The sequence below is a fragment of the Callospermophilus lateralis genome, chromosome X (genome assembly GCF_048772815.1).
Source record: "Callospermophilus lateralis isolate mCalLat2 chromosome X, mCalLat2.hap1, whole genome shotgun sequence".
Taxonomy (NCBI): domain Eukaryota; kingdom Metazoa; phylum Chordata; class Mammalia; order Rodentia; family Sciuridae; genus Callospermophilus; species Callospermophilus lateralis.
The window spans coordinates 126,781,417-126,806,105 of record NC_135325.1 but is presented as its reverse complement, the minus strand read 5'-3'; the positions used below and the strand labels follow the sequence as shown (position 1 = coordinate 126,806,105).

At 41.0% G+C, this 24,689-nt stretch overlaps 1 protein-coding gene and 1 long non-coding RNA gene across 2 annotated transcripts in view; one reads left to right on the top strand and one right to left on the bottom strand.

Moving 5' to 3' along the window:
• The window catches only part of Tmlhe (trimethyllysine hydroxylase, epsilon), a 75,511-nt gene extending 62,576 nt beyond the window's left edge, over positions 1-12,935 (top strand). Inside the window, exons 7-8 of the mRNA XM_077106757.1 lie at positions 10,991-11,129; positions 12,149-12,935. Coding sequence (XP_076962872.1) covers positions 10,991-11,129; positions 12,149-12,280 — 271 coding nt within the window. The 3' untranslated portion in view covers positions 12,281-12,935. The remainder of the gene's footprint in view (positions 1-10,990; positions 11,130-12,148) is intronic.
• On the bottom strand, positions 11,561-24,415 carry LOC143638828 (uncharacterized). The gene is made up of 3 exons (XR_013154640.1): positions 24,283-24,415; positions 21,951-22,026; positions 11,561-13,283 (listed from the first exon to the last, which is right to left on the bottom strand). It is a non-coding gene; the product is annotated as an uncharacterized LOC143638828 (long non-coding RNA).
• Positions 24,416-24,689: the final 274 nt, after the last annotated feature.

Here is a 24,689-nt window from a genome sequence, read left to right as displayed (position 1 = left end):
ATAAACTTCTAATTCTTATAGCAGATAACTAATAAGTAAGCAAATATATTGTATATACAATAAGAAAGAATGTATAGAGTGCAAAGGCAAGGTCTGGGGACAAATTCAGTGTTAGAATGTTTTCCTACTATGTGCAAAGCCTTGGGTTTAATCTCTAGTGGTGAAAAAAATTCTTAGACTACAGAGGCAGTGTGGAGATAACTACAAAACTTGATACACATGACAAAGAGTACAGACTTGGTGATCAGAAAAACTTATGTGAAATGTTTTATTTATTCAAATAACTTAATTCAAATCAAATAATTAAATAACAAATGTCTTTTTTTCTTATTACACATATACAGCACATATTTTCATATCTCTGGTTATATATAAAGTATGTCGTTTCAATGGCATGCTTATCCTATACTCATCAATTCCTGATTGCAATAATAACACCAGAAAAAATTTTTTTTAAATGTTGTTTCCCCTACCTTTTGCCCTGTATTACAGAAGGAGCTATATTCATACTAATTCATTTTTTATCTTAAATACCTCTAGGAAATTCTCCCTCAATCATTTCTTGTGTACACACTGAGTAAAACAGTGAGTAGCTTCTCAATAGTTTTTACAACATTATTAATATTTTCAAACTTACAGAAAGATTAAAAACATGTAACAGTGAAAAACCATATACCTACCACCTAGATCCCACAATCAAGATATTACTCTGCTAATTTTAACAACTGTCTCTCCATTTAGCCATTCCTCTATTCATCAGTGTTAATCACATTAATACATCTTAAAATATGTTGCACATGAGTAAATATACGCCCAAAATACTTTAACGTTTATATCAATTAGAGTTCAATATTTGTATATAATTTTGACTTAAAATCTCTATGCAGTGATGGTTAAAATGTTAAGTATATACTTAATTAATTGACAGACAGATACATAAACCTATGTGACCCAAACTATCAATACATAAAATAATTTATCAGCTGGGCACAGAGGTACACACCTATAATCCCAGGGGCTAGGGAGGCTGAAGCACAAGGACATTGACTTCAAACCCAGCCACAGCTAATCAACTCTGTGAGACCCTTTCTCTAAATAAAATACAAAACAGGGCTGGGGATGTGGCTCAGTAGTCACGTGCCCCTGAGTTCAATCCCCCATGCCCCCCACAAAAAAACTTCAAATAATATATCACTACAGGAAGTACCTACACACTCCTTCTCAGTCAAACCCTGCACATATACATAAGGAAACCACAGTTTAACCATTTCACTATCATATATTAGTATTGCCTATTCTAAAGTAAATCGAATATTTGTGAATAAACATTTGATCTGTTTCCAGTCTGGTGACATTATGAATAAAAACTGCTATAAACAAACATCATGTAAAACTGATTTTGTGAATACATATTTTCAGTTCACTCAAGATAATTACCTGGGAGTGGAACTGGTGAGTTACAGAACCTATGAGTGTTTAATTTCATAAGCAATTACAACAAGTTTTACCAAAGCAGTTTTACCATTTTACCACTGTCCCCAACAATGTATGAGAATTGTATCTGCTCCATGTCCTTGCCAATACTTGATGTTCTCAGTCTTTCAATTTCAGCCCTTATGAGGAGTACCTTCTTGGCGTGTTGATTTGAATTTCTCTTGGTGACTAATGACGTTGAACATCTTTTCATGTACTTATTGGTCACTCAAGCATCTTTTTTTTCCAATTCTTTATTTTTAAACTGACAAATAGAAATTGTAAATATTGGTCATGTACAACGTGTTGTTTTGAAATGTGTTTACATTGTACAATGGCTAAACTGAGCTCACTAACAGATGCATTACCTCCCATAGTTATCATTTTCCTGTGGTGAGAATATGTAAAATCTACACTCATAGCAATTTTCAAATATATAATACATTGGTATTAACTACACTTTCCATGTTACACAATAGAACTCCGCAGCGTCTTCCAGTCTAACTCAGATTTTGCATTCTTTGATCAACGTCTCTCCAAACCCTGCCCCTAAGCTTCTATTGCCATCTCCTACCTACTTTTATGAGTTAAAACATTTTTTAGATTCCATGTATAAGTGAGATCATGTGGTATTTGTCTTTCTGTGCTGGCTTGTTTCACGTAATGTTCTCCAGCAGTTCCATCCATGTTGTGGCAAGTGATAGAATTTCATTTGTGTGTGTGTTTGTATGTGTGTGTCTCAATAGCATTCCATTGTGGATATGTACCATGTTTTCTTTATCCATTCGTCCATTCATTGGTATCCAGCTTGACTCCGTATCTAAGCTACTGTGAACAATTCAACAATAGACAAGAGCATACAGGTATCTCTTTGGTATGCTGATATCATCTCCTTTGGAAATATAACCAGAAGTGGGATAGCTGGATCATAGGGTAGATTTGTTTTTAACTTTTAGAGGAATCTCCATATTGTTCTACATAATTGCTGTAAATAATTTATACCAGCCAACAGTAATATAGAGGTTCCTTTTTTTTTCCTGTGGTGCTGAGGATTGAACCCAAGGCCTTGCACATGCTAGACAAGCGCTCTACCATTGAGTTACAACTCCAGCCCAGGAGACCCTTTCTCTGCATGTCCTCACCAGCACTTGTCCCCTTTTGTCTTTTTGCTAATAGCCATTCTAACTGGAGCAAGATGGTATCTCACTGTGGTTTTGATTTTCATTTCCCTGATGATTAGTGGTATTAAGCCTTTCCTATACCTGTTGGCCATTTGTGTATCTTCCTTTGAGGAATGTCCATGCAGGTCTATTACCCATTCTTTAATCCATTACTTGCTGTTTTGCTAATGAGTTGAGTTCCTTATATATTATGGGTATTAACCCTTTGTCAGGTTATATAGTTTGCAAATATTTTTTTCTCCATTCTGTAGGTTGTCTCTTTACTCTGTTGATCGTTTCCCTTGCTGCCTGGGCTTTTCTTTGATACATGATTTTTTAAAAATTATTGATTCAGTCTCATTATTGATCTCTTCAGGTTTTTTATTTATTCATGATCAAATCTTGGTAAGGTGTGTGTCCAGGAATTTACCAACTGGTTCCAGATTATCAAATTTCTGGCATATAATTGTTCATAATACTTGCTAATATAAATCCTTTGTATTTCTGTGGTGTCAGTTCTAATTTCTCCTGTTTCATCTCTAACTTTATTTGAGTCTTCTTTTTCCCTAGTTAGTCCAGCTGAGAGTTTGTCAATTTTGTTTACTTTGTCAGAGAATCAGCTCTTCATTTTGTTGATCTTTTGTAATTTTACCTCTATTTCATTTATTCCTGCTCTGATCTTTATTATTTCTATCCTTTTACTAATTTTGGGTTTGTCTTGTTTTTCTAGTTCTTTGAGGTGTGTGATAGGTCATTTGTATGAGGTCTTTTCTGCTTTTCTTAAAAAAAAATTTAATTGTAGATGGACACAATACCTTTATTTTATCCACTTATTTTTTACATTGTTTCCATTTTTATTTCTTTTAAGAAATTTTAAAATTTCCTTCTTAATTCCTTCCTTGACCCATTGGTTGTTCAGGAGTGAGTCGTTTAACTTCTGTGTTTGTATAGTTTCCAAAGTCTTCCTTGTTATCGGTTTCTAATTTTGTTGCCCTGTAATCAGAAAAGATGCTTGATATGATATCAATGTTTCAGCAGTACAGGGTGCCCCATGTCCAGGTTTGTCCCAAATCCACAGTTGGTTTGTTGTCTGTCATGAACTTGCAGAGTGTCTGAGAAGAATAGTCTGAACTTGCTAGCATCCACCTGTGTCCAGGTTAGGCTCACATGCCTCATTCACATTCACTGTACTTTGTTAAAGTACCATGTGATTCTGCCAGGATTTGGGCCTCACTGTGAAGTCAATAACCCCAGGCTCCTATGCCAAAACTTGGCACCTACCTCCCTTTTCTTTCCCCCAGCAGACAATTACTCTCTCCATGTTGTGCTTCCTGGGGTTGAGGGAGGAAAGGGTGGACAGTTCCATGCTCACCAACGCTACAATGCTGGATAACATCTGGAGCCCACAACCTGCTAAGACCAACCCAACATTGGGGTAGGAGCAAGACTCACTCTGCTATGCGCTTTCTACTGCTGTGGCATACTCATGGCCCAAGACCACTGCAACAGATCACAGGTGATGTTGGCCAAAATAGAGGTCTGATTAGTAGGGGCTGAGTCTATGCTGGCATTACGGTGGGTCCAGAGGCTCTGTTTTCAGGCAGTGGCCTGGGGGTGGATGCTCTTAGGATCTTCTCAGTGTAGGTTTCACAAGCCTGGCACTGAGTTCCAAGACACGGTCCTGTGCTCGCTTTCCTGCCCTGTCTTTCAGAGGGAGTGGTTTCGCTTCTCACTCTGCTGCCCGAGGTTGGGGTAGTGTTGGTGGGGCAGTCCCTTGGATGTCCAAGCTGATCCTAAGCTGGACCACAGTTGGGTTATTTTAGTCAGCTTTTTCACTGCTGTGACTAAAGGGCCCAACAAGAACAACCGTAGAAGAGGAAAAGTTTATTTGGGGGCTCACAGTTTCAGAGGTCTTAGTGGACAGAAGTCCGGCTCCAATCCTTGGGGCTCAAGGTGAGGTAGGACATCATGGCAGAAGAGTGTGGGAGAGGGAAGCAGCTCACATGGTGATCAGGAAGCGGAGAGAGAGACCCCACTCTCCAGATACAAAATATATAGCTATGCCTCAATGCCCGCCTCCTCCAGCCTCACCCTACCACTTCAGTTACCACTCAGTTAATCCCGATCAGGGGATGAATTCACTGGTTGGGTTAAGGTTCTCACAACCCAACCATTTCTCCTCTGAACCTTCTTGCACTGTCTCACACCTGAGCTTTTGGGAGACACCTCACTTCCAAACCAAAACATGGGTCTTTCAGATGCAGGGATCTGCACTGTTTAAGGGGTACAACAACTATCATGCCACAGCTGACAGTGATGTGGGCTGAAACGAGTTTGTCCTGCAGATGCCAGGGTTCCGGTCTAGAGCTCCATCTGAGAGCTCTGGCCTGGGTATAGGAGGCCTCTGTTTTCTACCTGGTGCTGGGTCTCATGGCTGTGGACCAGCCACTGAGTTCAAAGTCTTGTGCTAGTTGCTCTGTCCTGTTCCCCAGGAGGTGGAGTCTTGGTACTTTTTCTGCTGCCTAAAGGCTGGAGGAGCGGTAGTGGAAACAATCCCTTGGCCTCTTTGGCTAACCCAATTCCAGCAGCTCAGTTTATAGGGACTGCTAGCCTTGGGACAGGAATCATGGGGCTCTGCCAGGCACTGGGTTTCACCTTGGCAGGACCAGTAGTAGGTTTCAAGTCCAAGATCTGGACTTAAGCCCCTCTCCCTCCTCCAAGTGGGAGGCTTCTCTCCCCATGTTGCACTGTTTGAAGTTGGGGTAGGAGTGATGCAGGCAACTCTTTCCTTCCTGCCTTCTTTGACACATCTTATTATAACTAAACCTAGCACTGTGGTTTTATGGTGTCTCACCTGGCTTCCTTAGCTCTTGTGAAGGTAGTTTGGTGCATAAACAGCTGTTTAAATTTGTGGCTCCTTTAGGGAGATTATCACTGGACATCCTACTCAGCTATCAACCTTGCACTCCTGGCATAAGCCCTACTTGCATATATTAACATGCGCACACGCACACAACATGTGCGCGCGCACACACACATACACATTGTATATTGATGGTGTGAGTCCAGTTAGGAGATACGTACTGCACAGTAAGTTAAACAGGGAATATTAATATAAAGAATTGGGGGTGCTGGGGTTGTGGCTCAGCAGTGGAGCGCTCGCCTAGCACTTGCGAGGCCCTGGGTTCGATTCTCAGGGCCACATATAAATAAATAAATAAATAAATAAATACACACATTATATCAAGCTACAACTAAAAAATAAATATTTTTTTAAAAGGGGGCTGGGGATGTGGCTCAAGCGGTAATGCGCTCACCTGGCATACGCGGGGCGCTGGGTTCGATCCTCAGCACCACATAAAAATAAAATAAAGATGTTGTGTCCACTGAAAACTGAAAAATAAATATTAAAAAAATTCTCTCTTCTCTTTTTTTAAAAATTTTTTTTAGGTGTAGATGGACACAACACATTACCTTTATTTTTAATGTGGTGCTGAGGATCGAACCCGGGTCCTGCCCGTGCTAGGCGAGCGCTCTACCACTGAGCCACAATCCCAGCCCTGTCTCTCCTCTCCTCTCCTCTCTTCTCTCCTCTCCTCTCCTCTCTCTTTAAAAAATGGGGGTGAGGGGGCTGGGGATGTGGCTCAAGTGGTAGCGCACTCGCCTAGCATGTGTGAGGCACTGGGTTCAATTCTTAGCACCACATTAAAAAAATAAATAAATAAAGATATTGTGTCCACCTAAAACTAAAAAAAATAAATATTAAAAAAAAAAAAGAATTGGGAACTGTGGCAAAATAGTGAGTGTGTAAAATAGAAATAGTGAGCACAAAAGGAAAATCAGTATAGTGCCCTAGGGCTAAGGCCAAATAGGTAAGGAAGGATAAACCTGGATAAACTTGGAAGGGGTTCAGACCTTCAAGAATGAGTGGTGTGCTTCAGCCACCTGGTAGCAGAGCCATTTCCTTGTTTGGCCAGGCTGAATCTGACCTGGAGTTTCTGAGCAAACAACAGACCACCCTCTGGAACGGAGGGAGGGAGGCAGGCAATCAGCAACTGATAGCCTGAGTGTGTCATGGAAGTCTGAGTGTCCATGAGAGCAGGGAGACTTCAGAGCACATGGGTTGCACGGGGTGGGTGTGAGGAGTGAGAACTTGCAGAAAGAATGTCTTCTCAGTGTGTATCACTGCGGATATAGGAGGCTAGTGTGCAGGTCAAGAAGGGGCTTGCCCAGAGAGTCTGAGCATGTAAGGTTACACGCAGCAGTTGTAAATAGGCAGCTGCATGCAGGATATGATGGGGGCTCTGGTTTATCATGTCAAGAGGCCTATGGAAAGGGTATCACCACACTGAAGCTATAAAGTGGCAGAGGGACCAAATTCTGACTGAGAGGCTGAAGTTGCCTCTACCAGATGTCTTCACACTCACAGTACAGAATCCCAGCCAGGGCCAGAAACAGCAGGAAAAGGTCTTCCTCTTTCAGCATCCTTGCAGCACTCTCTTCAGAGAAAGCTTAACATTGTGCTTACTATAAAGGAAGGGGGATTCTTATATATCAAGAGCATACAGAAAGGTACATTGGGAACTGAGAGGCAATGAATTGGTAACTGACATATACTTAGCTGGTTTGAGTTTAATAGTGATAACTTCACATCTAGATTCCAGGGGATATTGGTCTCCAGTTTTCTTATAATGAGTTTTGTCACATTTTGATATCATCCTGACCTGGCAAAATTCAGTTTACCAAAGAGTTTGTGCAATAATGCTACATTCTTAAATTGTAAGGGTGCTCCATCTGATTACAGTGCCCATCATCTTTTGTTTATACCATAATTCTCAAATATTTGTTAGAGTTTACCAGGGAAATTCTCTAAAAATGGAGTTTACTTCTGGGGAGAATTTTGGATATTAAATTCAACCTTTCTTCATCTATAGAGAGCTAGTAAGATTTTTGTTTTACCTTTAGTTGGTGGCTCTTTCCAGAAATTTGTACATTTTATCTGAGTTTTCAAATTTGTAGTTGTTGGAAAAACATATAACGGCGCAGCCCCCCAGGAAAAAACCCCAACATGGCGTCTAACGACCCTCTTTCCCTTCTTTGTTTCTTTCACTGGCGTGAAACGTTCCCGCTGGCGCCAATGTTCTAACCCTGCTGGTGGGAAGCCTTAGCCCCAATGAGAATTAACTTCTTGGGCTCCGGAACTGACATATGGAAGAGCTTGCCAATAAACGGGCGACCTGTTATCTACCTCAGCCCCTGCTACCTCTCTTAGACCTATATAAACACACAGCCTTTTGTAATAAAGTGGAAACCTCTTTGGTGATCTGTGTCGTGTGGTGCGACCTTTTCCAGTCTTACAGTAGTCATAAATTCATTCATGATATTTTCTTATTATTTTCACATCTATAGATTCTTTAGTAATGCCAGATTCTTTATATTGGTAAATCTCACTCTATGTTTTTCTTTTTCTTGTTCAGACTAAGAATTTTTCAATTTGGTTGGTCACTTCAAATAGCCATCTTTTTGTTCTAATCCATCAAATACATCTTCTACTCAATCACTGAGCTCTCTTTACTTGGAAAATATATCAACTAATAAGAGGGATGGCTTTTCATATCAAATAAATTATTGCCTTTGTTTTCTTTCCCTCACTCCCAGGCCTCTATTGCCTCACATCAAAGCAGGAAAAAGAAAAAAAAAAAAAAAAGAAAAGTTACACAATAATATGATGACATCACTTTGTGCAAAAGCCCAGGAATAGTCTTATTTTAATCAAAAGAACATTACACAGCTATTCGCTAGTTTGTAATAGACTTTACTGGATGCTTCCTGCTAGTGGCCTTAGAAAACAACACCATCTAATATAAAAAGTTTAATACTAGATTCCATGTGGCCTTGGGCAAACCACAGGGCTTTGTCATTATTTTTTCTTACTTATAAAGTAAGATAATAATAGCTGTACTACTTGCCTCACAGGATTATAACATAGAGGGTCAATAAGATATCACATATGAAAATGTTCATAAACTATATATCTCCATTTGAAGCAAAGAGATTGCAGTTGTGATCCATTAAAAAAGTTATCTTTAGGAAAAAATGTACACAGAAATTACATTGGATTTCTGTTCTCGGGTACAAACAATGAGTCAAACTATTAGGGAAACCTGATTTTAAAACCTCTCTGCTACTTATGAGCCCTGTGGCACATTTAATTTAACTTTCAAGTTTCCTTACATGTAAAAGGAAGTTAATGACACCTTCCCTTCTGAAATGTCAAAAGGAGTGAATAAAATATTTGTGGAAGTACCTAGCACAGCACTGGAAGTTTCTGGAAGTAACAATGGGGGGTCAAGACTCTGGTGGAGACTATGCTTCCACACCCTATTCTCCCTCTGGGCATAGCTCCTCCAAGCCTGAGAGGAAGCACTGTTACATTCTTTCATTTGATTTTCATAGTATCACTATGGGATCCACTAAGCAGGTGTTACTATGCTCATTTTACATATGAGAAAACTAAGAATACTGGCTTTGATCGTGCTATGTACTAAAACCAATAAACACTGTCTGATACCCAAGAAGAGAACCACTGGATGTTTATTTCTATTTGCAAAGAACATCTTTGGCAGCGTCTGCTAAAGCTGAGCATACCCATACTTATGACCCAGAAATTCCATTCTTAAGATTATATCAAACAGAAGTGAATATAGATGTTCACCAAAAGACAATGGAATAGAATGTTCAAAGCAGTAGTATTTGTAGTGCTTCCAAACTGGAAATTACTCAAATATTCACCAACAGTACAATGGATAAATAAATTGTGCTGTGCTCACAAAATCAAATGCTATACAGCACCAAGGATGAATAAACGACTGCTGAACAATGCTGTCCTTTAATATTAAATGAAAGAAACAAAAGACACAAAAGACTAAATATATAGAAATGTATGAAGATGCATGTAGAAACATATAGATGTCAATGTGTGTGTAGTAGATATGATGATTCCATTTATATAAAGTTTTATTTTTCATAAACAGCAAATACTTATCTTTGGCAACAGAAGTTGGGATAGTAGTTACCCTTGGGTAGGAGAAAGAGTGTGACTGGAGAGGGCCATGAGGAAAGGTTATGGGCTTCTAGTTAATTACTTATTTATGTGGATGGTAGCGATACAGATATGATCCCATCGTGAAATTCATCATTATTTGTCTGCTTTGTGTGTGTGTGTGTGTGTGTGTGTGTGTGTGTGTGTGTGTGTTATACTTCAATAAAAAGTTAATCTGCCTTAGCCAAAACAGAAATCCATTATCTCAGCTAGGGTTTTCCATTGGCTTCCCATGGTGCTCACAAAAAATCCAAAGTCCTTACTGTGGCCTGCATGGTTACACATCATCTGACCCCTGGCGATTTCCTTTGTATCACTTCCTCCACTGTTATTCCCCTTGCTTACTCACCACCAGCCATGTGACCTTCTTGCTGATCTGCAAACACAATAAAATGCCTTTCTACCCCAAGGCTTTGTACTTGCTATTCCCTCTGCCTGGAATGTTCTTCCCTCAGCTGGTTGAATTGCTGGTCTCTCATCATACAGGTACCAGCTCCAATGTCACTTCTTCAAAAAATCCTTCACTCAGCACTCCATCTGAAATAGATTTCCCAGGCATGCTTAAACATATAACACCAATTTTTCTTCCTACCGTCTGCAACTAGCTGAAATTATTTAGATATTTATTTATTTCTAGTTTATCGTTTATCTTCCTCGAGAGAACATAAGGGGATCAGGTCTGCCATGTTCATCATTGTGTGTTTAGTGCCTAACACACTTTCTAGCTTGTAGTACATGCTCATATAAATGTTAGTATTTAATGAATTAATTAAGATCTTTGGGTGAACTGTCCAGTAGCTACTACAGCTGGCATCTCTCTCACAAAGGGAGATACATGAGAAGTTAAAAGTCACTGAAAAGAAACCTTTGTTAATACAGCCTACCATGCCTATCTCAGCTTGATGAGGGGCAAGCTGAAATCTTTCCCCAATGCTTCCATGAGCTTTGACCAATAAGGACGTACTCTATGAAATATGCTTTAGATAAAACATCATATCCTAAGATGGGGAAAAACCAACCGGAACTTAACTTCTATCCCCTATCCCCAGGTTCTCCAGAGAGAAACAAAATATGATCAGCAGGCAGAAGAGCTCCTCTCTCCAATCCTGTGCACCTAAGAGAATGTTGAATATTGTCAGCTCATCTGCAGAACAAGTAGTGAATGCAGAGAAAACCATTATACAAAGTAGTTCAATAAACAACAGATGTCTTTATTGTGTGTTTGAGATCTTTCTTTCTCACAATTCCATGTTAGGTACAACAACTATGACCGAGCTGTCATCAATACTGTGCCTTATGATGTCGTTCATCGTTGGTATACAGCACACCGGACTCTAACAATTGAGTTGAGGAGACCTGAGAATGAGCTTTGGGTCAAACTAAAGCCTGGGAGGGTATGTCCTAAACTCTAAAGATATCAAATAAGCTTGTTACACAGAAGCGGTGAAGAAAGCCAGGCATGGTGGCACAAACCTGTAATCCCAGTGACTCTGGAGGCTGAGGCAGGAGGACTGTAAGTTCAAGGCCAGCCTCAGGAAGTTAGTGAGACCCTGTCTCAAAAATTTAAAAACTGGTGGGCTAGGGTTGTAGCACAGTGGTAGAGCGCTTGCCTAGCATGTGTGAGGCACTGATTTCAATCCTCAGCACCACATAAAAATATGTAAAACAAAGGTCAAAAAAAATCCTTTAAAAAAATGAAAAGGACTGGGGATGGAGCTCAGTGGTAAAGCAGCCCGGGTTCAATCCCTAGTACCAAAAAAATTTTTAAAATGGAAATAAAAATAAACAAATCAATCAATAATGGTACTTGTTTAGTATGTGTCGTGTTGTTGCAAAGGAAACAGAGGGAAAAAAAAAAAGTCCTAGGCGCTGGGTGTGGTCCTGCCACTCACTCACTGAATGACCTGGGAGCAGGCCCCACCCCATCTCTGACATCTGTGACTCTATGTGAATGACGAGGGGTTTTAATTGCATGATCCCTAAGAGTTCCTCCACCTTCATGATTCCATTTCTTTTTCATCTTTATTTCCTCTGGATGGAGAATATCTTCATAAAACATAATGAAATAGCTTAACCCCTTGAGAAAGTATAGAGTGAGAAGTAGAAAAGAAAACGAAAGAATCAAACTACATGATTTGCTTTGAAAAGAGGACAATTATTCAAGAAACACAAACCCCTCAAGTGCAGGGCCCATTTATTACCTACTATTGCCTTTGCAACTTCCATTTATCCTGCTACAGGGTTACACCCGTCTGGGCTTCCAAAAGTCTGCTTAATTTAAAAATAAAAATATCGCACAGAATATAACCATAGAACCACCTAACGCTTTGCTTTTTAAATGATCTCTTCTGATTTAGGGTTCTTTGGGTTTGCCCTTGTTCTGATGATGTTTTCTCTTTTTATTCATTCACAGGTCCTATTTATAGACAACTGGAGAGTCCTACATGGAAGGGAATCCTTCACTGGCTACCGCCAACTGTGTGGCTGCTACTTAACGAGAGATGATGTCTTAAATACTGCTCGTCTCTTGGGGCTCCAGGCTTAAATTTGACAGCATTGGGATTAAGAACATACCTGCCACCTTGGCTACCAGAATTTCATATCAGCAGAATAATATTGTGTGAAAATCTACTTCATATTGTCTCTCTATCCCATCTCATGAAACAGAAGCGGCCCCTTTCTCTAGCATGGGAACATATTATAGAGAGGGGGGCTTCTGTCAACCATCTAGTGGGGTAGATCTTTCCCCCCAAGCTATAACATGAGCTCACATTTTCTAAGCCTTTTTAGATAATTTTGGTAAGTATACTTCAGAAACATAGAGAATTCCTTTGATTCTCCATATTGAAATCAAAGCAATACTGAGTAGGTAAATTTTCCTTCTGACTAGGACAGTTAGAATGAAATCCATTCTAGAAATAACACTGATAAATCAACAATTCACCTAAATTTTGGTCTTAATATCCACAAGGGAGAACATGTGGTACTTGTTTTTCTATCTGATTCACTTCCCTTAACATAATGTCCTCTAATCCCATCTATTTTTATACCAATGATAGGATTCTTTTATGACTGGATAGTATTCCATTGCACATATGTATGACATTTCCTTTATCCATTCATCTGTTCATGGGCATCTAGGTTGATTCCATATCTTGGCTATTGTGAATAATGCAGCAATAAACAAGACCATGCTAGCATCTCTTTGGTGTGCTCATAATCATTTCCTTTGGATACATGCCCAGAAGTGAGGTAGCTGCATCATATGGGAGATCTACCTTTGATTGTGTAAAGATCCTCCATACCGTCTTTCATAATCACCGTACCAACTTACATTTCCATCAGCAATGTATGAGAGTTCCTTTTCCTCCACATCCTCACCAACATTTGTTCTTTTTTCTTTTTCTTTGACAACTGACCTCTTAGAGGGGTCAGGCGTAGCGCTGCCTGGCATTTCTGATATGATTGGTGTTGCTCAGCATATTTTCACGTCTCTGTTGGCCATCTGAATGTCTTCCTTTGAGTCACATTGACCTAGGTCTATTGCCCTTTTTTTTTAAGAGAGAGAGAGAGAGAGAGAGAGAGACTTTTTAAAATATTTATTTATTTATATTTTTTAGTTTTCGGTGGACACAACATCTTTGTTTGTATGTGGTGCTGAGGATCGAACCCGGGCCACACACATGACAGGCGAGCGCACTGCCGCTTGAGCCACATCCCCAGCCCTATTGCCCATTTTTAATCAGGTTATTTGTTTTGGGGCAACCGAGTTATTGGGGTTCTTTATATATGCTGGATATCAACCCCATGCCACGTGTATTGTTTGGAAATAATCACTTCTCCCGCTCAGTAGGTTGTCTCTTTACTCCAAAGAGGGTTTACTCTGCTCTTCAGAAAGAAGCACCTTAACACCCTGAAAAACGATTGAGGATACCAAAGAGTTTTGGAGTTTAGGTTGTATCTATTGATAATAATTATCTTAGATATTGAGAGTCAGAAATATTTAAAATTAAAGAACACAGAAGCACACATCCCTCAGCTATCAGAGACAACATCACATGTCATGTCACCTCTGGAAAAGATGAGATGATGGGAGTGAAAAAAGAAAGTATCACCTTACCGTTATTGTAAAATAGTTTCATCCCTGTATTGCTACAGTATGACGAATTCAATTCTTTAGGGTAAATACCGAGGAGTGCGGTATAGCTGGGTGCCATTCCTCCAAACTCAGAAAGTCAAGGTTCATATGTTTTCTCTCATGTCAAAGCTAGAAAGGAGAAAAGGAAAAGGAATGGTGGCGGAGGTATCTTATGAAACTTAAAGGGAGACAGTAGAGAAGAGGAAAGGTACCAGAAGGGGAGGAGGAGGGGAGGGAAAGGACAATACTGGGCAACAATACTGGCCAAATTATATTGTTGTATTGTGTCCATGTATGAATATGTAATGAATCCTACCATTATATATAATGTACCAGTAAAAATGTGGAAAGACAGTTTTATCCCACAGACCCACTAAAAGGGCTTCAGAAACTCCCAAGAATCTTTGCTGGCAGGGAGGGAGCATACTAGAGATTGAACCCAGGGGTGCTTAACCACAGAACCACATCCCCAGCCCTTTTTATTTTGAAACAAGGTCTAAGTTGCTTAGGGCCTCACTAAGTTGCTGAGGCTTGCTTTGAACTATCGATCCTCTTGCTTCAGCTGAGGCTTGCTTTGAACTATCGATCCTCTTGCTTCAGCCCCCAAGTCACTGGGATTACCCAGCCCCCCAAGACTCTTTAGACCATACTTTGAGAACCAATGGGCTAGATGACTGGTTCCTTGGGACAGCCCTTTACATAGGCCTATGGATTGAAGGGTTTGGCTGAAACCCTAGATTTTGCTTTGTAGTGTCCTAGAACTGTAGACATTGTAGGAATTGTTTGGTAACACAAGCTCAGTGATAACCCAGGAACTGAATTCAAATATAGTGTTTTAATTTCTTCAAAGAGTCATCTCTCTCTAACTCACCTCTGAAGAACTTAAACTCCCAAGTCACAACAGTTCTTGTGGAGCAAACCCGTCACTTTGGTAGTTATATAAGGGAAATTTTTAGGGTTTTCAGAGACTGCTGAGGTTCCACATGATAATATTCCCTCCCTCCCCCGCCACCCCCCCCCCCACCACTAACAAACTTGTATTTTGGCAATTTGGTGGCATCTTAGGAGGTAATGTGTTTTCCTCCATTTATGATATTTTTCCTTCTCTTAAAATATTATGTTAATTGCCAAGATGTGACTGGGTCATATTTAATGCTTTCTTTCCTTTATTTCTTGAATGACTGATGTGTGAAAGTGGGATGGGTGGGGAATGTATGAGGCTTCTGTTCCCGTGGCTCTCACTGAAAATGAAGCTGTACAATAACCACATTGAGCACTGCAGAATGATGAAAGAACATGTAGGCCAGGGTGCACCCTACAGAAAAAGATATATATTATTAAGAAATATAGGAGTCATAAAGGGAAGAAAACTTACAGAGAATAGAGCCTAATCTGAATTTTTCAGTGAGTTCCCAGGAAACACTTGGTAGTCTATGCATTGTTTTATTGATCCATCCAGTGCTCCAACATGTGTTCTCAAAATATTTCTGCATTTTATTTTTACCATGAATCTTTAGGAGTCTTCCCTGAAATCTTTATTCCTGTCAGGTCAAAGGATTGAGAATTAATTTGGGGTCTTAAAGAGTTCTCTTTGCTATTATGCACTCCTCTAAAATATGTCGCTATTAGTCTTCCCCAGGACATTTGCCTTTTTTGAAGTTTTGTATAAATTAGCCTTGAAGATTACACCATAACTGAGGTTAGCATTGATTTATGACAAGTGAAGGACATACTCATGGGTCTGTAAAGACAAGGACAAAATGTGGAAAAACAGTTTTACCCCACAGACCCACTAAAAGCCCTTTCTAAAGGACTCCCCTTACCTTGACTCTCCTGAATTGTTAATGAAATAGTTCACTACCACACCCTCCTTTTCCTAAATGTTTAATCAATCCTTCTCAATGATGTGCTCCCTTCAGAGGAAGAAAGGGAGAAAGGGAATTATTGGACTGCTGATCATGTATTGAAACATGGTTGAAAAGTTTCGATGTGGGGTGTTCCCTTCCCACACCTATTCCAGGTGTTTCTGAGTATATAAGCCTGGGTCTGTGTCTACCAAGCTCACTGTAGACTCACTTTTACCTTTCTTCTCTGGTGGGATGGGATCAATAGTCTCAGGAGCACAGCACCTAACATGGTGCCTTACAAAGAGTAGTTTCATAATACAGATTTGTTGGGAGAGGAAGAAATGAATGAGTCCTTTTCAGACAAACTCATCAGAAATTACCTCATTCTCTATATGTCCTTTTCTGTTTGGCAGCTGAATGGCACCAAATTTTGTTTGCTTTTGTCTACAATGACCAACCCTCTCAGAATGCCTGGGACTGAGGGGTTTCCTCAGTTCTTAAAACTGGAAAAGTCCCACACAAACCCAGGACTCTTGGTCAGTCACCTTGCCTTCTTGCTGGGAGCTATTTATTTTTCTTTAGTTTTCATCACCCGTTTCCCTTTCTTTGTAAGTGTTTATAGATCACAGACTGTGGAGTCCGTGGTGAGAAGGAAAAAAGAATGTATGAACTATGGTGTGCTATGGAGGTTCCCAACGTCTGGTCCCCAGACCAGCAGCATCAGCATCATTTGACAATTTCTTTAGAAATGCAACTGTTCACGTCCCACCCTGACCTACTAAATCAGGAACTCTGGGGGTGGAGACCACCAGTTTGTTTGAGCAAGCCCTCCAGGGGATTCTGATGCACACCAAAGTTTGAGAACTACTTGAAGGGAAGAGGCCTGTTGCTGAATTTCTAAGCCCAGTTCTGGCACTAAATGACTTGAGGCATGCCCTTCTATTTTGAACTTGAGTTTGTTCTTCTGTGAAGTGAAAGCCTTGGACTAGGCAGCATCTAAAGGTTCTGCCATTCTGTAGTTATGCGACTTCGGTCATTTTGTCTGGCTTTTCATTGCTTAAGTTCTCTCATACAGGTACAGAACAGAAAACACCTACCTCATAGAGTTTTTTAAACAACTCTGTGGTTATTAAACTGAGATGTTCACAGCACACATTGTTGCCCAACAATAATAGCCAACTCTTACAGAGTGCTGTCTATGTGCTGGACACTGTTCTAAGTGCACTTAATCTCCACAACAACCCTGTCTCCATTTTACAGATGGAAACAACAACAAAAAAATAGAGGCAAAGAGAGATTAAGTGGCTTACCCAAGGTCACAAGGCTAAAATAAGTGTCAGACTTTAAATTAGAAACCTGAAGACAGTGGCTCCAGCGACAGTTCTTTTAACTAATCTGCCATATTGCTCAATAAATTTTGTTAACTCCCTCACCCTTTCCATGCTTACAGTCTAACCAACCATTCACAGACAATAATCATCATTCCCACTTTCACAGTTCTTCCAGAAAGATCTTGAAAGAACCATGAGCATATATAGATTAGTTGTGCAAGTAGTTTGAAAAAAAAAAAAAAACAAAAAACCTCAAAAACATTTTCTAGAAACATTGTCTGTGTCCTCATCCCCACACACCTGTAGCTCGTCAGAGCCAAAGACCCTGGCAGAGTTTGGTAGATGTTCTTTTTTGTTGTTGTCATTGTTGTTCAGACTTATAGCCAGGGGTTGGCAAGTTTGTGGGCAGCTACATTCTAGTCCTTGGCTTTACACAGTGAATGTGGCTTTTGCCCTCCATCTTGCTCAGAGTACTTTCGGACCACTATTCCTTGTAGGAGCTTAACTTCTGTCCACCATGCTTTGCTTCCAGACAAGCAAGCCTGACACTTCAATATGGAGACAAGCAACTGATCACATTCGTGTGTTTTTGTCTTGGCCATGCCTTTTTGAGTTTACTTTGTTAAATTTAGTATATCACTGCCAAGTGTTCCATAGCATGAACTAACTGTACTATCTTGGATGAGAAGTCAATGGAAATCTTTCCCATGTGGATTTTACTCTTCCCTGATTTTCTGAGTCGAGTTTGCAAACTACAGAGTGCACACTTTCTTGATGAGTTGGGTTTATCATTATGACTATCTGTTTTTGTGCCAGGCAATAATGCAGTATAAAGTCTTAGCTTGATTAATGGAATCCAACCTTCCTTTCTGGAAAAAAAAATCAGGCATCTTTTGCAATTGTGATAAATCATCTTAAGCCATGTTGGTGTGTAGCATACAGATTTGTAGTAGTGTTCTAACTTACTTTCCGTGTGGGTAGATAAACACGGACATTTACCCTGTGCACAACAGAGGATCACAAGTGTGGATGCTGTGTAAACTTGTGAAGTTAGTAAAGGTTTTCTCTGATAGATCCATCTTTATCCACAGTTTACCCATTGGGTGATGGGCACTCTCTCCAATTCAGGTATTTAGTATACATTTGGATTATGCTTTCTAGCTCCCTCTCTGATGCCTTGACTCAGGCAGGATAGTGTTATAAGAAGAACACAGACTTTAGAATGACCTAGGCTTAAATTCCATCTTATTAGCCTGACGAATTTTGGGAAATCAGCTTTCCTTCCTTGAGGCACTGTTTCTTCATATGCAATGTCAACTACCTAAAAAGGGGATGGGTACAAAAAAATTAAAAGCCGTGATGCAGAATGAACTGAGATCTTGGGTAGAAAGCATCCACCATAGTGAGCAGCACATAATTTACAGTCAGTACACACTAGCCGTTTATCACTGTTGCCAATATCATTACTTGGGAAAAGAGGAGGGATTGGGGCTAGCCTATGAAATCAACAGCCTTCTTAGAAGCAGCAAAGTTAGGAGACTCAGAACTGGAAAGGTGCAGGAAAATGCTAGGGGTCATGAAGTGCAGGTCTATGGCAAGGTATCTGACCTTTAAGGCCTGAGGGTTTATGGATAGGAAGTTGTTTGGGGGCTTGGGTGATCTGGGGATTCAGAGACGAAACAGAAGAATGGTCAGAGAGCCTGATGAGACAAATTAGGTCTGCAGAGTTTTAGGAAGAGTGGCTTGGGAAACACGTGTGGAGAATGAATGAAATAGGCAGGTGGACACCCATGTCCATGGTGATGTATAGGTGGGACCCATAGTTCTACATATAGCTTAATTGCCTCTCAGAACCCTCTTCATTTGAGAGGCTTCATTAACTCTCAGAACCCCCACTGAAACTACCATAAAATGATTTTTGAAAGGATTAGGGGGACAGGATTTGGAGGATATGATGGGGAGAACAGGAAAGGAAGCAGCAACTAAAGTTGGAATGCTGAAAAGCACGTGGATGACTAGCAGTTGATGTAGCAGATCCAAGAAGACCACAAAGTCGGAATCCTGAGACCTTAGTGGGAAAAGCCAAAAGCCAATCTATATCATCACCTGCCCTCAAGGATCTTCAAAAATTGCAACATGTAACTTTGGAAGTGGAGGTGAAGGTGGCTAGGCACCAAAATAATGAGTGTGTCTGTAAACTGGTTTAAGACGTAAATTCATTCCCAAATCCCCTCCAGCAGCCAAAGCCAGTGAGGGGCTGGCCTCTCCCTTCCCAGAGAGAAATCTGGAGTGCCGTTCCCTGGAGAGTGTAAAGGAAAGAGCCTCTGGACTAGAAATTCCTAAACCCGGTTGAGGGCTGGGTTCTCATATTGAAAACAGGGGGCTTAAGTGGATGCATGCATCCTGAAAGCTGTGAACCTCCAGTCTTCTTCCCTGACTCTGCCCCTAAAATCTGGCATCTGAAAGAGTCTTCTGTGGGCCATCTGACCAACCCAATAGAAAATATCTAAGGACAGTGACACTGAAGGTTCCCCAGTAAAAGGCCCAGCCAGGTTACTCTATCATGAGATGCATGGTTTATAATGTGAGGGGCAGGCGAAGGAAGACACCCATCCAGTTGAGGGCACTTACTTTTAGACCAGTTAGTTATTGCAAGGAAGGGAGTCAGACAGAGAAGAGGAAGCGAGTAGAGACCCTGGCGAGAGGAGGTCATTGATGGAGTGAATGAGGTACCTGGGGAGGCAGAGTGCGCTAGAATCCAGAGCGGGAGTAGAAGAGACAGCCTGAGACAGGACAAAGAACCTTTATCCCCCACTAGGATAGGATGAAAATAGTGAGATTTAGTTGAAAACTGAGTTTAATCTATTATTATTTTGCAACTCGAATGTCCACGGTGTCGTGCTAGGTAGTATTCATTCATCCATCCACTCATTCACACGACATTTTTTTTTTTTTTTTTTGAGCAACTACTGTGTTCCAAGCACTGTGCACAGTGCTGGAGATACCAAGACGAATCAAAGTTCCAGGCCTCATGGAGGTTACAGTCATAGGGCAAAAGCAGACTCACAACATTGGAGATAAGATCAAAACAAGACAGATTGCTCTGTGAGTTCAAGGGTAGAGAGATCTCATCCAGCAGGACTAATCTGCAAAGGTATCATAGGCTAGGTGGCCTATGAGGTAAAATTAAGAGGATGCCTTGGGTTTCTCTCAACTTGCAGTGATATTGGGGTTAGGGTGTCCTCCAAGATGTGGAAACACATGCAAAGATCCAGAGACAGGAAATCGCAAGAGGATGTGTTTCGAAAAGAGGGAGAGGCCCTGGTTGAGCACAGAGAATGCTGGGTGGTGCAGTTGAGAAGCAGGAATAGGGTGAGATGCAAAAATGTCATTGAGGCAACATCACAAAAAGCAACAGTGTTGAACTAATGAGTGGTATAAAGAACACCAGACTCGTATTAGAAACCTGCTTACATTCTAGGCCCAGCTCTGACACAAAATTGCCCTAGGTATGGTACGTGGCAACACAAGTAATGTCTGAACCTTTGTTTCTTCATCTGTCAACTGGTAGTAAGAATACCTTCCCTGCCTATTTCATGGTGTTATTAAGAGTCTATGAGTCAGTGAACATGAAAACGAACCTTTCAACAAATCTTTAAAGCAGTGGTACACACGTGTAAAGGGTTATTATTGAGGAAATGCAACGTGCTGGGGACACATCGGCAACTGAATAACCAGGGCGCGGGGGCGAGCCTACTGAAATATTCTCCTATGAGAATTTTAACAGGCTTTTGAATGTAGTTGTTAGGACTGGGGATATAGCTCAGCTGGTAGAGTGCTTGCTTTGCATGCACCACAAAGCCCTGGGTTCTAATCCCCAGTACCACACACACACAAAAAGACAAATGTAGTTGTAAGGTAACATGGTGAGTGACTCAACTCCTAATCATTTGGAACATCCATACATCAAATTTACACAGAATGAAAGTAGATTTGCCCTATCTGGTAGCCCATCTATGAGGACCATAAAGCAGTAGCTATTCTTTTAGAAACATAACAGCTTAACAGGAAAGACAAAAATGGACAAGTTTCCAGTTGTTCTTCATTTGCACAATCAAACTTCACTGACCACTCTGCTGAGTACTGAAGGCAGGGCACAGTAGAGGAGAGACATACAATTTCTGCCTTCAAGCAGATCTCCTTCTGCCATGGGAGGCAGGCATATTAACAGTCAGTGTCAATAGCAGGTAAGCACAAGGGGTCCGTGATAACTCAGAACAAGGGTACCTAAACCAGTGTTTTGCAGCTGAGTTTATGTAAATATGAAGTAATACCATTCCTCTGGCTTTACAGGTGAGGAAACAGACTCCAGAGAACAAGTGGCAGAGGCAGTACTTTAACCTGGGCCTTTGAACTCTTGGTCCAGGGCTTTTTCTTCCTCACCACAGCTGCCTGTTTTGCTTTGTAAGTATATTTAGGCCTAATGCAATGGCGGAAGACAATGTTCTTTTGTGTGTCCCTGCACATCCTAGACTGCTCACTCCTTTCCAAGAGATGGATAGGAAACTGGGGGCTGGAGCACCTCCATGTGTCCAAAATGTTGTATTTCAGACACCTTTTTAAAAAGTAATGGGCTGGGGTTGTGGCTCAGTGGTAGAATGCTTGCCTAGCACACGTGAGGCACTGGGTTCCATCCCAGCACCACATAAAAATAAATAAATAAAGTAAATGTATTGTGTCCATCTACAACTAAAAATTTTTTTAAAAAAAGTAATGAAAGTTTTCACAATATAAGTTCCTGTTGAAAGTTCCTCAAGAACCCAGGAGTGTGTGCTTCTTGTGTGTGTGTGTGTGTGTGTGTGTGTGTGTGTGCATGTGTGCGTGTGTGCACATGCTCACCTGTACACAGGTGCGTATGCATCAGAGTTTGGAGCAGGGACGGTTGGAAACATTGGCTCCTACATTTTCAACAAGCCTGTGTGGAGAGAAAATGGAAGGTGAGTCCCAACAAAACTGGCAGAAGACGACAGATGAAAACCAGTCAGAGCAGAGATCTCAGGAGACACCAGGAGAGTGGTGTCTTCTGCCCATATCTACTGCTTCACTGGCAGTTCCATACAAAGTATACATAGGGAAAGTGGTTTTTCCTTCACCATACTCCTCTTCTGGGAATTTTATGGGAATTCCCAGGTGTTGTGTGGGTCATCAGAGGGAAAAGGAATGATTTCTATTTCTGGAAATATTGCAGACTACATAATCTGAAATCCCTCCTTGCTACAAAACACCTAGAAAACCCAGATAACTGATGGTCCATTGTTGCCAAAAGTGACATCCCATGAATATCTGGGAGCCTCCTTCCATTTCAACACTAAGGCAACTGAAAAAAATAAAGGGACCATACTTACTCCTAAGATATCCTCCATCCATTTCTTTGGACCCTATCATTCTTCGGCTCTTGTATCCACTGGTTCACTTGACCCTTTACTGAGCACTGACTGTATATCAGGCATTGATTGTATTTAATGAATACAAAGTTGAAGGGCATGGTCCTTACACTCAAATATCTCAGGGTGTTGGGCAGGGGCTCTTAACCAGAGCTGTACCTCAGAATCACTGGAGAAGGTTTGCAATAATGCATTCGCCTGTCCTTCCCACCTCCCGCAAGATTAGAATTTCATTCTGGAGGGAAACAAATGACCTGAAATTCTTTCTGTGTTGAACTCTTAAAACCTGGAGTCTGAACAGAATCCAAAGCTTTACATGGCCCTCTATAGAAATACGAAGGGAAGGGGGTTGGAGTTGTAGCTCAGCGGTAGAGCACTTGCCTACCATGTGTGAGGCACTGGGTTTGATTTTCAGCACCACATATGAATAAATAAAATAAAGGACCACTAACAACTAAAAAATATATAAAAAATTAAAAATGAAAAAAAAAACGAAAAAATGAAATACAAAGGGAAGGAGAATTTCCTCCAGACAAGATAGATGCTCAAGCTCAGGGGAAGGTGCCCAAGAGGTGAGATCTCTTCAGCAGCAATATCAAGAAATGGGTAGATTTGAGAGGCATTTTGCAGGCTGAGTCGAAGGGACTTGGTGCCTGCTTAACTGTGAGAGAGGGGTTGAAGGAGAGGAAGATGTCAAAGTGACTCCTGGGTTACTGATGTGAAAAACTGGGCACAATGTGCTTAAACAGGGAATATTAGAAGATGACAGAACTTGGAGAGAAGATGATATTTTTGGTCGTGGATGTATCTGAGCAGAAAGCCTTAGCTGGACATGATGTGTTCTTCAATCTCCTCTACCACAGGCAATATACCATGCTGGTCAATACTGGGAAGAATATGTCTAAGAATTCCCCATGAGCTCCTAGTACAAATCCAGGTCATTTTTTTACCCCCAATCCCTCCACCAAAATTGCTCTTGCCCAAGGCCCCTAGCAGCTCTTACACAGTGACTCACAGTGACTATGTCTTAATGTTTGTCATTCACAAACTCAGCAAATGTTCCTGAGTTTGTCACTTCTTGCTCAGTTCTCCTTCTGAACATTTGCTCCCTTCTCCTTCGGGTTCAATTCTCTCCCAGATCTCTCATTCTCACTCTTGATCTCACTCTCTCCTCTTTTCCTGTGAAGACACTCCTCCAGTCTCCTTCCAACTAGTTTCTTCTTTTGCCTGTCCCTTAAAGGAAGTTGTCCTTGATTCCTTTATGTGTCCTTTATCACTCCCTACATGATCTGAACTGCATCCATGGCCTCAAGAACTACCCTGATGACTCCCAAATCTATATTTCCAGTCCTGATCTCACTCCTTCATCTCCACCTGTTTATCCCACAGGTGTCTCCAATTTCATATATTCCAAACCGTACTCACCTTCCAACCAATACCTGCAAGTTCTCCTTCACCCCGTATCTCCAATAATGGCTCCAAAGTCCACAATCACCACACTCTACCCTCAGGGAGTCATTCCAGAGCCTCAGCCATGGCGGCCACCGCCGCCACCACTGCCACCTCCTCTGCCGCCGCCTCCTCCTCCTCCTCCTCCTCTTCCTCCTCCTCCTCCTCCACCCCCCCAACCCCTTTCCCTGCCAACCCATGCCCTACTTTTCTACTAGGCTAATTTCTACTCATTCTTTAATTTCTCCAGGAACATTTCCCAACCCCACAAGTCTGTATGAGGTACTCCTTCCATGTGTTCCCACAGCATCTTAAACTTACCTTCACATAGCACTTACCGCAGTATAGTGTTGTAATTGTCAAGTTCCATGTCTATATCTTCTGCTAGTCTGCAAGAAGGAATGTGATCCATATTTGCTCATTGGAATTTCCTCAATTCCTAACACAGTCCCAGGCATACAGCAGGTACTCAGTGCATATCTGTTGAAGGAAGGAGAAACGAATCATCATGTCTCCAGCTAGGTTCACCATTATGAGAAATATGTAGTAAAGTACCTATTATGTGCATTTTACTACCTAAACTTTTCTTCAAAAAACTGAATCTGTCTCCTGGTCTTATCTACCAATGCCATCATCCTAGTTGAGATATATATTATTTCCTCACTGGGATACTACAGCAGCTTCAATCTCAATCTTCTTTGCTCTGTTCTGCACACAGCTACCACAATGATCTTTCTAGAAGCAA